The sequence below is a fragment of the Triturus cristatus genome, chromosome 2_1 (assembly GCF_964204655.1).
Source record: "Triturus cristatus chromosome 2_1, aTriCri1.1, whole genome shotgun sequence".
NCBI lineage: Eukaryota > Metazoa > Chordata > Amphibia > Caudata > Salamandridae > Triturus > Triturus cristatus.
Genome location: NC_140581.1, coordinates 853607131 through 853624494, shown reverse-complemented (window position 1 = coordinate 853624494; position 17364 = coordinate 853607131). Strand labels below are relative to the sequence as shown.

At 41.0% G+C, this 17364-nt stretch overlaps 1 protein-coding gene across 3 annotated transcripts in view; it reads left to right on the top strand.

Annotated features, from left to right (window-relative positions):
- Positions 1-17364, top strand: part of SMARCA2 (SWI/SNF related BAF chromatin remodeling complex subunit ATPase 2) — a 1761756-nt gene that overhangs the window by 57715 nt on the left and 1686677 nt on the right. For all 3 annotated transcript variants that reach the window (XM_085632958.1, XM_085632957.1, XM_085632956.1), the window contains exon 2: positions 15806-16062. In XM_085632958.1, the coding sequence (XP_085489084.1) occupies positions 15838-16062 (225 nt within the window). In that variant the 5' untranslated portion in view covers positions 15806-15837. The remainder of the gene's footprint in view (positions 1-15805; positions 16063-17364) is intronic.

Genomic DNA, 17364 nt, shown 5'->3' with positions numbered 1-17364 from the left:
GAGTGCAGCGAGCATTGAAAAACATGCCAAGAAGTTCTCTAGGGGGTTCACTCCGTATGATGTCCTGTATGGGACAAGAATGTGGGTACCTGATCTTGATTGTGAAGGCGCAGTGGTGGATGAAAAGCCTTTTGACATCCATGATCGTTTGCCTGTTTACAGGATCTAAATGAATCCAGGACACAACTGGGGAAGTCAAGTCAGTCACTGCAAGACCTGTCTGGATCCCAAAAGTCGGGGATCTGGTCGGAGAGAGAATAGCAGACAAAGATTTTGGGCCATCATACAGAAAGCCTGTACAGGTCCTAGCAGTTGAAGGAACAAGAACTGTACTTCTGCCGCCTCTTGCCGAAAAAAGGAGAAAAGATTTGTCTCAATCGACGTAATCAAACCACACTATGTGGCCCATACTGAGTAGTAGGCCACGTGGACTCCAAAGTACCAGACGCCCTCCTCTCGCTACAATTCAAGAAGTTCAAATGGAAAGACTCATCCCGTTCGAAGAGTCCTCTGCACGGAATGATGGACTATGCAATGATGCTATGAAACTCTTTCCCCTTGAACCTGAAGTTCAAATTCAGAATCTAAATGAAAGACAAATTTCAATTCGACCAAATACAGATGCCTACTTCAACATGCCTCAACAAGAGCAAACTACGATTTCCACAAATCCTGATGCAATGCCAACAATTGATCGAACTGCTTCAGGCTACATCATAAACTTTGATACGTTTTCTTAGGATCCAAGTGAACCTGAAACTATGCTAGCCCAACAATCATGCAAGCAGCACGTTAAAGACTTTCTGAACTTTCTTAAAAATACTTTACTGGTATCACCTTGGGTAGAACTATGGGTAATTACCGGGATACTTTTCTTTCTTTTCTGGTTAGGCTTGGTAATAGTTTTTAGCATGTTTGGTAATGGAAAATACCTTCGACAAAGCTCTGCAGCCCAAAAGGTGCTCCGGTGATTTACTTCAGGCGGAAGTGTGTTTTGTCTCCTGTAGGAGAACGGAACAATCACTATATATGTATGAAGAGGCTGATCACTGTACCAACATTCACCAACCGGCAGCATGAAAAAGCCTGCATGGATTAACGCAGGACTGACATGGCTGGAAGTTGTGGCGGGCGGGCCATATTGTTTGCTCCAATGAGCGAACAGTAATTGAGTCTTTAACAACGAGCCCCCAAGTGAAACAACATTACATGTAAAGCGGGCACTGAGGAAAGCTGTCAGGCTGAAACGCGTCTGCCCAGCATTTCACCGTATTTTGCAGGATTTGTGACCTAAGCCTGAAGAGCAATACATTTCTACTTAAGCCTCCGAGCATGTGTCGGACCCATTTGTGTAGTGGGACTGGTTGGTGTGTGTGTTTCCCCCCCCCAATAAACTCCTTCCCATTCAGCCAGTCTTCACAGGGCATAAAGAAAGAGCGTGGACCACCGTGGCTCGTCATCTGTAATTTTATTCAAACTCTCCAAGTAGTGCAGCAGCCCTGACGCGTTTCGTCCCTCACAGGGGACTTGATCACATGACGCGCTCTCGGCCATGACAGTTGTTTAAATACTCTTAAGTTTTTTTTATATATTTTACACCATGTGACTAAAACCGTATATAGGTATTTATGGATATCCAGATTAAATCTGTTATAGTAACCTTAATAATATGGAAGGAGAGATCTTGTTAGTTAACGGTTAAGGAAGGTAATAGGAGGTTACATATCTGTGTGGAGCCGCATTTAAAAGAGGCAGATTGTACTGAGTGCATTCCTGTTCTATCCTGACTGTATTATGTTCTAGAACATCTGTATTGTGATGTAATACTTCAAAGTGGCTGTGTGGAGGTGGCATTAAAAGATTAATGTTTAATCGTAGCCTCCGGTCTTGTAATTAAATTACCACATAGAGTTTGCCTCAAATATTTTGCCTTGTCAGTGGCACATTTGAAAGGGTAGGTTGAGGTTAAAAACGCTTTAGTCCATGCAAACGAAAGTGATGCAGATTTGCTGAGGGCGAACTCGTTTTAAGCAGTCTAAATGGAAAACCTAAAAACACTCCCAAGTTTCTTGTTCACGAACGTGCTAGTGAACAATTAAATCAAAAAAGCATTCCTGCTACACAAACAACATCCTAACTAGTTTAGATAACACATTTTGAAAAGTAACTTTTAATAAGAAAACAGAACATAAAATCACCAAACAGTAAGCAAATCTTTCTTGAGTTTAAAAAGCTTTATTGAATATGATGAACCATAGTAAAACATCAATACAAAGAAAAATATGGAAATAAAAGGAGATTGGAATGATATTAAAAGAAACATGTGTACAATACAATCCCAAAAAAGGAAATATAAACTGTACCTAAGACAAAAAGCTTTTAAGAGTTTTTTTTATTTATTTATTTTTTTAAGGAGGGAAGGAAGAGAAAGAAGAAAAGAGAGAAAAAAAGGGAGAAAGAGAGCTAAAAGCTAAGTAAATCATTACTGGCTGGGTATTAATACTTTAGGAATAAGAAAGATAATCGATAGAAGATAAACAAATGGGATGATAAAAAGAGAAAGTGGAAAAGTTCAAACAGCATGTTTAGAAAGAAAATCGGTTAGGGGTAGCCATAACGGGTCCTTTTTGATGGAGATACAGAGGTGGCAAAAGCACGGTCAAGTCTGTGATGGTGACATAACAAATTCCACCAGGCAATGTAAGAAATTTTTAAAGTATCCCTCCAGTTAGTAGTGATAATCTGAAAAGAAATAGCAATGCACAAATCTATAAACATACGCACATTACATGAAACGTTCCAGAGAGGTAAGGAACCACCCATAAAGATATGTACAATCTCAAAAGGGAAATCTGTATCCAAGATATCGTTTAGTTTGAACCAGATGTGAGACCAAAGGGATTTAACCAATGGGCAATGAAAAAACATATGGAGGAAGTCACTATCAACGTGTGGGCAGGACCAACATTTCTTGGAGTCAAGCAGTCTGAATTTATGGAGATCGGAAGGGGTAAGAAAAAGTCTGTTATAAAAAAATATAATGTCTGTGTGGTGCTTGCAGAACAGGAAGCTGTGTGTAGTTTTGACCATATAGAATCCCAAACTTGAAAAGAAAACTCCTGAGCGAAGTCCTTTTTCCATAAGAATTCTATTTTAGACTTTGACCTACCAACAGATGGATGGGATAGTAATTTGTAGATAGCAGCAGCTTTGAGAGGAATGGAGAAATCTGGTGGAGGGGAAAGGGACGAAGCGTTGGTGGGTGGAGGATTGTATTGAGTAAGAATTGAGGCTAGGGTGTTTGACAGCAAGGGGTATTGGGAGGAGTATGTATTTGAGATATGAAATGAGTCATAAATGTCTGAGAAATCCCTCGGCGAGTTATCTTTAAGTAAATGTTCGTAAGTGATAATACCCTTATCAATCCACTCCTTCCCAAATAGCGCTCTATTATTAATTTTTAAGAATTTGCTATACCAGATCGGGGTTTGATAGTAAGAGTCAATGTGTGAGGAAAAGAGATGAGACAGTGAATGGGCAAGTGTTTTGGAGTATTTAAATATGGGAGTGATAAAACGCTTCGGGGGTTGGGATAAGCGAGTAGCTGTAAGAAATTAAAAGGGTGACATTTGTGCAAGCTCGATTTGAGCTCCCGGCTGTTGAAGGAGGGCAAGAAGAATCTGATAAAAAAGGCCAAATTTGTTTTAACGTGAAAGCAGAGTGATAACGGTTAAGGTTTGGAAAGTTAACCCCATCTAGGTCTTTGGGTTACTGAAGACAAGAAAGAGAAATTCTAGCTTTGCGATTGTTCCATAAAATTTTTATTAAGATGCGGTTAATAGTTCTGAAGAAGAGCGGGAGAGAGATGGGAAGCATTGAAAGATAAAAGTTGACTATGGGGAGGAGCATCATTTTTATAGAAGCAAGTCTACCCCACCAGGAAAGGAAAAGAGGGGACCGACCTTCAGTGAGTGTAGATAACTTTTTCAGTATGTCTGCGTGATTAACCTTAATAGTTTCTCTAATACTGTTCGCATAGAGGACACCTAAACATCTGATGCTCGTAGGATTCCATTCAAAACCGGAACCACAAAACATATGGGAGAGGCAAAATGTTTTTAAAGGTAAAACCTCAGATTTATCAATATTTAACTTGTAGCCCGAGACAAGAGAGTATTCTTGTAATAAGGAGAAAAGAGCAGGTAAAGAGGTGGATGAGTTGGAGATGTATAGTAAAATGTCATCAGCATAAACGGTATACTTAATGTCAATGTTCTGAAATTTGAAACCAGTATAAGATGATGAACGCATAATCTTTTCCAATAAAAAGGTTCTAAAGCCAGAATATAAAGAAGACGGGAAAGGGGACCACCTTGTCTGGTGCCTCAGTGGAGAGAAAAACAATTAGATTGAGACCCATTAACCCAAATGGAGGTAGAGGGGGCAGAATATAACAGTTGAATATGTTGATGTGGGAACTAAAACCATGCCATCTCAATGCTCCAAACATAAAATCCCAGCTAACCCTATCAAAAGCTTTCTCAGCATCTAAAGTGATAGCTGAAACTGGAGAATCCATCTTGGAAGCCAGATAGATGATGTTGAGAAGAGTTCTCGAGTTGTCAGTAATTGATCTGCCCTTGACAAACCCAGATTGATAAATATTGATGAGATCAGGGATAACTTTGTTAATACGAATGGCTAGGACTTTGGCATACATTTTACAATCTGTGTTAATTAAGGAGATAGGCCTATAGTTTTTGCAAAGTGAGGGATCCTTGTCTTTTTTAGGAATCGGGCATAACATTGCCTGAGTAAAGGTTCCATCAGACTGCCCCTTATTGAGAAAATAATTGATCGATGTAAGTAAATGGGGTATTAAGATTTGTTTAAAGTGAAGATAAAATCGAACAGTGAAGCCATCTGGACCAGGTGTTTCATCTTTGGGTAGTTGAGTAATAGCATTAAGTATTTCTTTATCTGAGATATGTGTATCTAGGGATGTAAGATCTATAGAGTGTTCAGGAGATTTGGGAATAGTTTGAAAAAAGGAATCCATTTGTGCGGAAGAAGGATTGGACTCTGGAGTGTATAGAGAAGAGTAATATTGGACAAAACATTCGAGAATTTTGTCATCTGCAGATTGACGGACCCCCTGATTATCCGTAATTGATATGATTTTGAATGTCTGCTTCTTAATTTTAAGATAATTTGCAAGAGATTTGCCAGCCTTGTTACGCCCACCATACATTTTTGCATTGAATTTGAGGAGATTATTAGTTGCAGAGTCCCATGAGTGTTTATTGAATTGCATTTTCGCTTTGATAAGAGAAGATAATGTATCAGTGGAGTTTGTGGTGAAGTATTGATGTTCAAGGTCTTTGATTTGTTTAAGGCTAAGGGAAGATTGCGAAAGGGCTCTTTTCTTCTTCTGAGCTACAAAGTTAATAATAAAGCCTCTAGCAGCAGCCTTAAAGGCATCCCAAATGAAATGAAATTGAGGGGTGGAGTGAAGATTGTTGTGCAAAGATTCTTCAATAAAGGACTTAAATTGCTCAACAAATTGGGAGTCTAAGAGGTCAGAGTTATTAAAGCACCATCGACGACAGGTAGGAGAAGGTGAAGGGTAATTAAGTCTAAAATGACGGGAGCGTGATCTGAAATAAGGATAGAGCCTAATTCTGAATTAGTCATGAATTGTAAGGTGTGTTGAGTAAGAAAAATGTAGTCGATGCGGGAGTGGGACCTGTGAACAGGGGAGAAAAAGGAAAATTCTAAAGTGTCTGGGTGAGAGGTTCTCCATGAGTCTATTAGACCTCTAGAGGAGATGGCTTTGTAAAAGGATTTCTGCTTCTTATTGGGAACATATTTGGTTAGTGATTTCTGGTGTAGAAATGGGTCCATGAGTTGGTTGCAATCACCACCTACAATTAAATCATCAACTGCATGCAATGAAAGAAGAGTAGAAAAATCGTTCCAGAAAACGAAATCAATGCCATTAGGGCCATAAACATTGCAAAAGGAAAGTTAAGTATTATTAACAGTAGTATTTAAAAATAACCATCTACCATTGTTATCATGAAACTCATTTTGTAACTGAATATTTAACAACTTATGAAACAGAATAACAAGACCATTTTTGTTATTCACTGCCGGAGAACAAAAGATTTCCCCTACTCATTGTTTACGCAGTGAAGATAAATCTTGCAGTTTGAGGTGCGTTTCTTGCAATAATGCAACTTGACATTTCAATCTTGCTAAATGAGATAGGACTCGCTGTTTTTTTAACAGGGTTACGAATACCTTTAACATTCCAAGAGATAACGCGAAGACCTTTCATGTGTAAGTTTTGAGAAAAGGTAAGCCCGAAAGTAAAGAGAAGTTGGAGACGGGAAAGAGTAGAGAATAAAAAGACAAAAAGAGGAGGAAAAAATGGACAGCCAAAGGTAAAGTGATTGAAACAGATAGCCACCACAAGAGCGAGATAAGAGAACAAGAAAGAAGCATGAGCTGAGAAAAAGATATAGGAGAAAGTAGAGAAGGAGAATGCTGCCAGAAAAACGATGGAGGGGAAAGAAGATGACTAGGAGGAGATAAGGAAGAAGGGATGACAGAAAGACAAATGGCTTTAGCCATAACCGTCCACAAAAAGGAGCAATAGTGTGTGTGGGGGGGGGGGGGACGGCAATAACCAGGACAACCACTACACTGAGAAGAAACACCGAGAGGAAATAAAACTGATATGGAAAACAATAAAGAAAGGAGGGAGAAAAAACTCCAAATAGAAAATAATAGACGAGTGAACAAGGAGGAAGGAAATTTACCAAACTAAAAAGAACAAAGCAACCGGATGAATCAGACGTGATAAACATGAGGGTAGTGCAGGGATGGGTCTTCAACAACAGGACAGCACAAGGGGAACCTGGAAAATATGAATAGAATAAAGACACAGTCAAGATGGATGACACAACATACCACAAATATTAAGCCTCAGGGAGAGAGACAAACATATATGACAAATAACTAAACAATCAATGATTGCTAAGTTCCATTAGTTCTCCTCTATGAGAATGGATGAACTTCCGCAGGTCAGCTGGATCCTCAAAGGAAAATGTTCTGTCTTTGTATGTTACTTTAAAGAAGCAGAGATGTATGGGGCCGTAGCGAGCGTTCATGGATTTCAGGGCTGGTCTGAGATCAAGAAATTCTTTACGTCTGGTGGCTGTTGGTTTGGATACATGTTGACTAAAGAAGATTTTATGACCAGACCATAGCATCTGTTTATGTTGTTTGGCAGCATTAAGGATCGCCATAAGATCAGAATACAGCAGGAAATAGGCGATGATGCCTCTTAGTTTAGTAGAAGAGGAAGCAGACTAAGTTCCTAATCTGTGCGCCCTTTGAATATTAAAATCCATTGATTTTGGAAGGCCAACCATCTGTAAATCTTGAGTTTTCAGGAAAGAGATCATGTCAGAACCTTCCGGAATTCCATAATGCGTAGGTTGTTATGCCGGTTTCGATTTTCTAAATCTTCTGCAGTCTTCTTAAATTGGGTAACTTCTTTGGTGAGGGTGTCAACTTTAGCAATAATATCTTGCGCATCACTTATCTTCTGCTCAACATCAGACAGTCTCAAGTCAAGGCCGGACCATTTCTCCTCAATTGTTTGAAGAGTAGCGGTGGTGTCAAACATAAAGGGACGAATAAGGCGTAATTCCTCCATAATATCCTCCAGCGTGAGGGGAGGAGGTGATTTAGGCGGAGAACAGAGGTCCTTTTTGAGTCGCTTGCCGGAGTTAGATGTTCTATCTTTACGACCTCCAGAAACACACCCTGCAGCACCATGAGGCTTGGAAGATTGCAGATGATCCATAATATACAGACCAATGAGGCGAATTCAGAGCTCCAATTATGAGAAACACCAGAAAAGGAACAAAAAAAAGTTTCTTTGGGTATAATAAGCAGAACGTGAAAACGTACAAAGGTAGTAGTCCCAACAGGTATTGCAAAAAAAACAGTCGTCTGTCACTGAAAACGCCACCAAATAACAGATAAACAGGAGCTAAAGCAACCAGCAGGAATGTATATCTTTCAAGATATTAATGCTGTAGGGAATGAATAGTGGCGCTCATTAAATTACTGGACTAGACTGTGGGTGCACAAAAATGCAATGTAGAACCAGACAGACAAGTAATGTGCTAAACATTGGTAACATGATAAGGCAAAAATGCACCAAGTAACAGGAAATGCTGCAGGTAGAAAAGTAATGCTAACATGGTGCTGAGGAGAAATGATTCCAAACTGCCTAGGAGAAAGCAGGCCCGTCAATCTGCTGAAAAAGGATATCCTTTTGCAAAGAAACGATAAATCATCTTGTAGAAATAGTAGCAGAAGGTTTGGAGTCCAGATACAGTAAAACAGTCAGTGGGTTAATTGTGCGCTATAACGGGAGGGCGCAAAATGGCGGTCGCCATTACTGAGGAGATTGCAGTGCGGGAGAAAAAAAGGGGTTACTTGCCGACGAAAGCGGTCAGAAACTTACCCGAGTACTCCTGGCAGTTTCAGACGCGTTGGCACCCGTCCGCGAACATTAGCGTTGCGGTAAATGAGCTCCTTTGGCAGGAAGTGTCGCCGCCGCGCGCGCCCCAGAAAATCTTTCTTGTGCAACAGATGGGGAATATTCAGTTATGAACTGTGTAATGTTCATGACTTCTGACTTACTATTTGGGATATATCAGTAAGATTGACATTGTAACTTAAAGAGTAGCTGTGCCATACAGCAGATTAGTGCCAAATATTGTCGCTACAGAGCTAAGTAAAATGGACAGTCAGTCTTTGGAACTGTATCAGTAATTCCCAACTACATCCTTTAACAATGTAGGCAGAACTGAGTGCGTTCATTTTCAAAAATCCGCATCGAGTGTCTCAGTTTCCCAGAGGACAAGTGTAAGGTTCTTTCTGTTGTAAAACTTGGACATGGGAAAAATTGTCTTTCTGTTTTTTTTTTTTAAACTAAAACGATGCAGTGTTGCTCGAGCACTGACTGCAGAAACAGTTGTCAGTGATGGGTTTACACATTATGACCCTACTGCATTTCAAACATCCCTCTGATTTTCTATTCACTATTGCCATATCCTAGTTAGTTTTGGCACTGGCGTATGTAGTAAGGGTGATATGGATCGTAGTGCTGGGTTGGAAAATGGGTTCCCTGGTCTACCTCATAGCTGAGTAGTAAAAGACGGTGTTGATTCAGGTGCAGGTGGGCCCCTCACATCCTGGTGCACCAGTACCACTGCATAGGCTGCTCTAATAATGGCTACTCAAGTGTTCATCGTATTGAGGTGTCAAGGGCCCAACGATAGTAAGACCATTTAAAATGGGCAAATACATTGTTCCTTTTCGCAAGTTGTGTACAGATTTGAGTGAAGACCTTGTGGTTATCATCTACAGTACGGTGACCACATTGTCTCTTTATAGAGGCACTCGTATCTGCGGCGCCTTTTGGGGCGGGGTGCGGCGGGGGATAACCTGTTTTATGCACCCTGTGTATTAAATACGTAAATTGTAGCGAACAATAAATTGATTTTTATAAAAAATGCATTGTTGCATCTTTGTAATGAATGCAAAGAAGCATGAATCGTAGCGTTCCTTTCAAATGAATTATTAGAATACGGATTACGGTTTCAAATATTCGCCATAATATAATTTCCTGATCTAGAACATGCTGCTGTGTTTTAGTACTGTGTTATAGAGAACAGTGGTCCCTATTCAGGAGGAATACAGTGTGATAGATAACCATACACTTAGAATAGAATGTATGTCTTTTGTCCAGCCGGACAAGAATTTATTTTCATAGTATTTTTCAAAAGTAGTATCAAATAAAACATTCAAATGACAAGTGGGCACAGCCGTGACCAACAGAACACAAGACAGAACAATGAACACAGAATTGGCCAAAGGGCAAGCCAAAATGGGTCTGTACAGTTGTTCTCAGTATAGACAGACACAAATTAATCATTTAACACCGTTGCACAATGTGTTATAGCTTGAGTCTAGTGCATAGGGTGTTTGGGTGTCGACGACGTTTCGATGCCACATTGAGTATAGGGCATCATCTTCAGGACAAACAAATAATGCACTGCTGTCTTGATAATATATCACACCTTTTTTTTACAATTCTAAGGTGGCAGAGAGTCGACGGTTCATTATAGGCGCAGGAGCGCTCAACATCTGGACTTTGGGGGTTGCTGACACCAGCGGGATCAATTCTGTTTGCTTTATGGCAGAAAGTCCTGTTGGGTGCTGTGTGCCAGCTGTTGGAGAATGCACGATCGCATTACTTCAGTGAGCGTGGGCAGTATCGCCGCATCTGCTTCGGAGTTTCAATGGAGACTCAAGTTTTAGTACTGTGGCGCGAAGCCATGCTACCTACCCAAGAGTATTGTACAAGCCTGTGGTAATCCAGTTACTCGTTTTACATCTACTTTTCTGCAGCCATCTTTTTGCCGTTCGGGCTCTACTCTCTTTGGAAAGAAGCTTAAGTAACAAAAACATTAATGTTCTTTACAGTCAAGTCTTCAACAATATAGTTAAATCATCCTTCTAGTGAAAAATGTCTTCTGCTAATTTGTTTATTCCCTAATGAAAATTGTATGGCTAGCTCTGCCTCGAATATTCCCCTGTGTGTAGCAATTTACACCTTCTTATACAGAACCATGATTGAAAACCTGCATTATATTTACATTGTCGGTAATCCCTACTGGGCTATAATTGCAAATTGTTTGGATTGCACTATTTATAGTGCAGAAAAAATCTATTGTAAATGAGCGCAAGAAAGCAAACAATTAAATAAAAACAAGCATTGACAAAGTCAATAGGTCTCACCTATGCAAGAGCTATTGGCTTTGCCAGTGTCTTTTAGCCATGTAGTACAGCAGAGTAGAGTGAACTGGAGTGGCATAGCATAGAGTTGTGTGATAGCGTGGCTTACAGTGGAGTGGTGTCTGGAGTGGACTGGAGTAGTGTGGAGCGGAGTGGGCTGGCGTAGAGTAGGGTAGATTTAAGTGTCATACAGTGGAGTTGAGTGGTATGGCATAGGGGAGTGGCATGGTGTGGAGTGGCATAGATTGGCTTTGAGTGTGGTAGAGTGAAGTGGCATTCTGTGTAGTGCCACTTTGTGCAGTGACATGACCTAAGTCGAATGGCATAGAGTAGAGTGGACTGGGATAGAGTAGAGTGGCACAGAGTACAGTTCAATGGCTTAGAGTGGTGCAGAGTAGAGTGGCATATAGTGCACTAGCCTAGAGTCCCGTGGCGTAGAGTGGTGCAGTGGCATAGAGTGCAGTGGCATAGAGTGCAGTGGTGCTGCATAGAGTGCAATGGCCTAGAGTAGAGTGGCAGAGTAGAATAGTGCAGAGGGGATTAAAGTGGCATAGAGTAGAGTGGTGCAGAGTAGATTAAAGTGGCATAGAGTGCAGTTGCATCAACTATAGTGGCGTAAAGTGGTGAAGAGTAGGGTGCAGTGACATAGAGTGGTGCTGGGTAGAGTGTCATATAGTGCAGTGGCATAAAGTACACTGGCGCAGAGTGCAGCGGCATAGAGTAGAGTGGTGCAGTGGCGTAGAATGGTGCAGTGACGCTGAGTGCAGTGTCGCAGAGTGTAGAGCGCATTGATGCAGACTACAGTGGCATAGAGAGTAGTGGTGCAGAGTAAACAGCAGTGGAATAGAGCTCAGTGGCATAAAGTACAGGGTAGGGAGGTGGTACGAAAAAGAACCAACCTGGAAGAGGAATGGGTGGAAGGGAATAGAAGCTACATGGACAGGGATATGGGAGACGGACTGAAAATAGAAGTGCTCATATGGGGTGCGTTAACACCAGAAAAGTAGCCCAAAAAAAGGGACAGTGGATAGGTACAATTAGTTGTTCCATGCTCTAAGGGAGGTCCAAACACAAGAAGAGGACATGACCCACACATACCGTGGCAAACTGGAATGAAGGAAATTTGAGCGATGCTGAAGCTCACAAATGGTAAGCTGTGGGTGGGCTGGAAGCTATGGGTGGACTCTACTTCACTCTATATAAATCTGCAACACTGTACTCCACTCTATTCCTGTACACTCCACTCTTTGCCGGTGCAACATTCTAGTGTAGTCTGAGACTTTCCAACACTTTGACACAACACTGCACTCTGCTGTACGAGACAGCACTCTGATTTATGACAGTTTACTCAACTCTACACTATTGTAATTGCATTTATATAGTACTTACTACCCCTGACAAGGCTTCGAAGTGCTTTTCGGCAAGTAGCATGCTGCTTCGAAACCCAAAAAGGATTAATGGTGAATTAGTATAGGGAAATATGAAATTCAGTTGAGCGGTGAACATGCAACTCTGTTAGTTGTATTGAAAAGGTTTGTGGAGGGATAGAAGATTGTAGGGTCTAGAAAGGGTTTCTTTGGAGATCATAGCAGGAGGAGGAGGTTTGGGATGAGTGGGGGCAGGAGTCAGAGGGTAGGGTTTAGAAAGGCTTGTTGTTTGGGAGATCTGAATAGTAAAGAGGTTTGAGATGATGCAAGGGATGGGTATCTATGCCACTCCACACCACTCTACTCCATGCCACCCTACAACACGCCAATACACTGTATTGTACTTTACTCCACACTACGTTGAACAACTCCACTCAACTTTACTCCACTATACGAACCTTTTACCTCACTCTACGCACCTCTACAGTTCAACACCCTGCTGTATTTTTTACAGCTTGACTCTACAAGACTCGACTACACTGTATGGCACTGTCCGACACTTTGTCATCGTGGGCCCAACAGACCATAACCAGTCCAGAAGTGTGAAAAGTGCTGCGGCAACAAATGATAGCTGGAATGCTGAATGTATCAAACAGCTGGACTGTTCCCATGAGGAGCAGGGTCAAGACTGATTTGCATATGGCTGGGTCCAAACTGGGGTGGCGTAGTGAACAAAAGAACAATGGATTTAACCCAGATCTCTCGACTTAGGGTGAATGTTTGATTCATTCAGCATTCCATCTATAATTTTTGCCACAGTTCATCAGGGGCCGCGTAGGACCCAAATCCCCCACCCTCCGACAGTAACTTCAAAACCTCTTTAATGCACCCTTAGTGGCACACAGCCATCTGATGTGAATCAGGGTCAGCCATTTCCTTCAGGGTTGGCAGAGCATCGCATCGCATCGCATCGCATCAGACAGTTCTTCAACCCACCCCACCTGCCACCTACATCAGAGCAGCATTCGGAGTACCATCTTCCTGGTTTACACCTAGAGGTGCAGGCTGTTTTGGCCACAGAAGCCATAGATAGGATACTAGCCTCAAAGGTGGGTACTGGATGTTGTTCTTGCTAATTCATTGTGACAAAGAAGGATAGGGTCCATTGTCCTAATTTGGATCTTGTGATTGGGGGGGGGGTGAACCTGCTGACATCTGAGGTCAACCTGCCAACAGCACACCTGACTCCTTCGCAGAGGCTTCCTTACATCTTTATGATACCACAGCAGGACTTAAATTAGGTTTTCCCTGTCCTTGTGTGCACTTTCTGAGCCAGTACACAGTTTTCCACAGCACCTACTGACCTTAAAACTAATTTTTCGGATTTTAATTACAGCACGCTGTGAGAGTGATCTAGATGCCCATATGCCTGATACCACCTTTTTTCCGGACAAACTTGTGTTAAGAACTCAAGCTGAGTTCCTGCTGAAGTAAATTACTCAATCAGTTGGACTGAGATTTTACATGAAGTCTACCAAGAAGCAGTTGGTGGATGATTTTTTCTTTGTGGGGTTCTCTGGGGGAAAGAAGGGCAATGCAGTGCAGAAGAAGACCATCTCATAATGGATAATCCTCTGTATTAAGATATGGTGCACATTGGTTAGTAAACAGCCTTCAAAAGTTCTGAAGGCCCTTTCCACCAGAGATAAGGCTGCTGCCACTGCGTTGTCATGCAGAGTGCCTGTCCTGGATATCTGTCAGCCTACTACTTGGGTATCAGTGCACACATTCACAAAGCACTATTGCCTTGGCATTTATGTCCATCGGGATGGGCAGTTTAGCCTTTCAGTCCTCTTATACTTTTTGATGTGAACCATTCCTCAGACCCAATACCTTGGGAGATACTGCTTTGGTATATTTTCACAAGGTGAGGAATCTGTGGTTAGAAGTATCCATTGGTAATTGTCTTTCTGATGGATACTCCATCTAAACTGAGATTCTTCACTACCTTCCCACCTCCCCGTTCTGTGGAATGGGCTCCTTTTCTTACTAAAGTGGTCCCAATTTAGGAATCTGCATGCTAGTCCTTCCAGTCTACTGATGAGCTCTGCATCTGAAGCTGCAGACAACCTTCTGAAAGAAATTGGTGTAAGTGCGCATAGGCGGCTCTTCAATGGCCACCCATCGGCACACAGAAGCACTGCTATTTGAGTTTCCTGATCCGATCCACTTTGGCATCTGGGGATATTCACAAGGTGAGGAATTTGCAGTTAGAGTATCCACCAGACAGAGCGTTAATAAAGGTATGGTTAATGACGTGTTCATTTAGCATCTCTGCTGACCAGTGTTGGTACTGTCCATACAAATATAGAATTCATGGTGAAAAGTTCCACTTTATTGCAGTGGTGAAATAACTTCCCGCAGTACATTTCACTGAGGCATTGTAATAGCTGCCCGACACCATTCCCCTAGTACTCTCCTTCCCCATGTTGCATTTCTGGAAAAATAAAATTCCAAGGCCCGAAGCTCTTGGGTGTGCCCAGTTAATATTCATCTTGCCAGTGTTAAAGAGGCATCTAGAAGAGTAATATGATGTCTAGGATTATAGTCCCAGGCATACTTATTAGATGTATCATTTTTGCATTTTGGTTGTACGTAAAATGCTTTATGTAATTTGGTTGTATCTGCCCTGTCTAAGTCTGTGTCATGCATTTCAATGAAGATTTCGAAGGTGCGATTCATAGACGTTTTGTCATCTCTCATTAATCATATTGGAAGGAAGACAATTTTGAGCATAATATGAAAACCACTATTTCTTCAAAATGAAGTATCATGTACACCAACCCTCGTTCTTCACAACCGTGTATTAAACAAAAGTCTTGCTCCATCCTCATGTTTTTACAATGTACTCAAAGTTGCTATTGCCTTTGTCAAGTTTGTACATTTGTCAGCCTTCCTATTTAGTCTTGGGCTGGTTTCCGCTCAGCAAGCAATTGTTTGTGTTACTGCTTACATTGCCTGTTAACTATTCTGTTTTTTCAGTGCCATGCTAGTATGCTGTTATGTTCTAAACTGCTAACTATTTGTTTGTTGGTAAGCCTTGCCTATCTATGTCTAGAATGTTTTGCATTTTCATCAAAAGTTGGGTTTATTCTAATCTGGTATGCGTTGCAAAGGCTTTGCGATTCGGTACAGTGTCTTTGGTTACGGGTCTGCTTTTGGTTAGTAGGTTGTTTGATTTTATCTGGCCCTATTATATGTTTGGAAACTGTACTCCTTTGCCCACAAATACGCTCTTCCATTGCAAGTACTTCAGATACATAATGTTTTAAACTATTAGTGCTCAGCAGTGGTGATGTAAATATTTTGTAAAACATTATGCTTACTTTGGATAATATATATTTTCAAGCATATACATATTAATGAGCATAAAGACATTTTGTGTGCCCCTTTGAAATGTTTTCATGACCATTCTTATCAAGGATGCTCTTTTAATCAATCGTTATTTTGATGAATATATATGAGGTTGATCCTGTTTTATTTTATTATTTCAGAGTTAAACTGTTTGGTGGAAGCCTTGCATCAGATGTCTACCCCAACAGATCCTGGCGGAATGCCTCACCCTGGTCCCTCTCCTGGACCAGGCCCTTCTCCTGGCCCTATTTTAGGGCCTAGCCCAGGGCCTGGACCATCACCTGGTTCTGTACACAGCATGATGGGGCCAAGCCCTGGTCCACCCAGTGTACCCCATCCAATGGCAACCCTGGGACCATCAGATTATCCACCAGAGGGCATGCATCAAATGCATAAGGTAAACATAGTACATATCAATTAAAAATTTGAGTTTTCTTTCATCTGATCAAAGCAGGCATCAGTACTTCGTTTGAGTGAGTTTAAGCCTGATTAATATTAATGAAGAGGGCTGCTAATTGGTGAATAAGATATAGTTTGCCAGTATAGGATTGTTCAAAGTCTTGTTGCCTCTATGGATTTCTGTAAGACAGATTGTTCCTATTCTTACGGACTTGCTTTCTATTCATTATATCTGTGGGTTATTGTACTAACTGTGCGCCCTTATTAAGGGGCTAAACATACTGTTGTACTTGGTCCCCATTGAAACATTCTAAACATGTTATTCTTAACAACATGAAAAGTATGTTAACTTAATTATTTTTCTAATTGAATGTCTTTATTGCCAGTGTGAAATGTAAGTGACATCATTTGCGGCTTTTGACAAGAACTGCCAGGGCAAATTGGTGCCACTACTCAAATACATTTTAGGGTTATCTTTGGTAGGAGCCTTTGTATCATCAGATTCATTTTGGCCTGTATTGTTCAAATCCAAGACTTTTTTTAAAGTTTATTATAAAAAAAAAAAACAATGGCAAGATGTACAAAAAAACTGCTAGCAAACCGTTGGTCGTAAATTACAAGCCCTTTTTTTGCAACCAGTTAAACATTTTTAAGAATCGATCTATGTTTTAATGTCTTTTCGTTAAATTCCAAATTGTAGTAGGTCGCAGTCTGATCTACCTCATGAATATTGATGAGGTAGGTTGTAAATTGCAATTCACTCCGATTGGCTGGGGGCCTGCGGGGGTCAGCATACCACCATGTCAGTGATTAGGCTTTTAAACAAAGCATTTTTAAATGCACCCCTTTTCCTGAAATGAAACTGTGTTTAAAAAGAAGTTTAAAAAATATGAGAGTCGGCAGTGGCATCGTGGAAGCCTACAGCAAGCGTCTTTACAGATGCGAATGGTATCCATTTGCAATTCCTTTTTAGGAGTCTAAAAAAACTTTTCTGATTTTCTAAAATAAGAATAGTCCATTTGAAGAAACATTTTCACAGTAGCAATGCAGAATCCGAGCATTTGTGGCCATAAAAATGTTTAGTATATCTGGCCCACAGAAAACCAACGGCCATCAGGCAATACATTCAGCCCTCAAACTAAAATAAGGATAATGAAGTCCTCAGTCCAGAAGGAGGAATTTTTTTTTTATTAAAGGTAACTCAAAGGTCAGTGTTTACTTCCAGTGATCCAATGTATCCATTTGCCACACTAGCTGAGCATAATGACACTGCTGCATTTAATATAAAATTATTAAAATG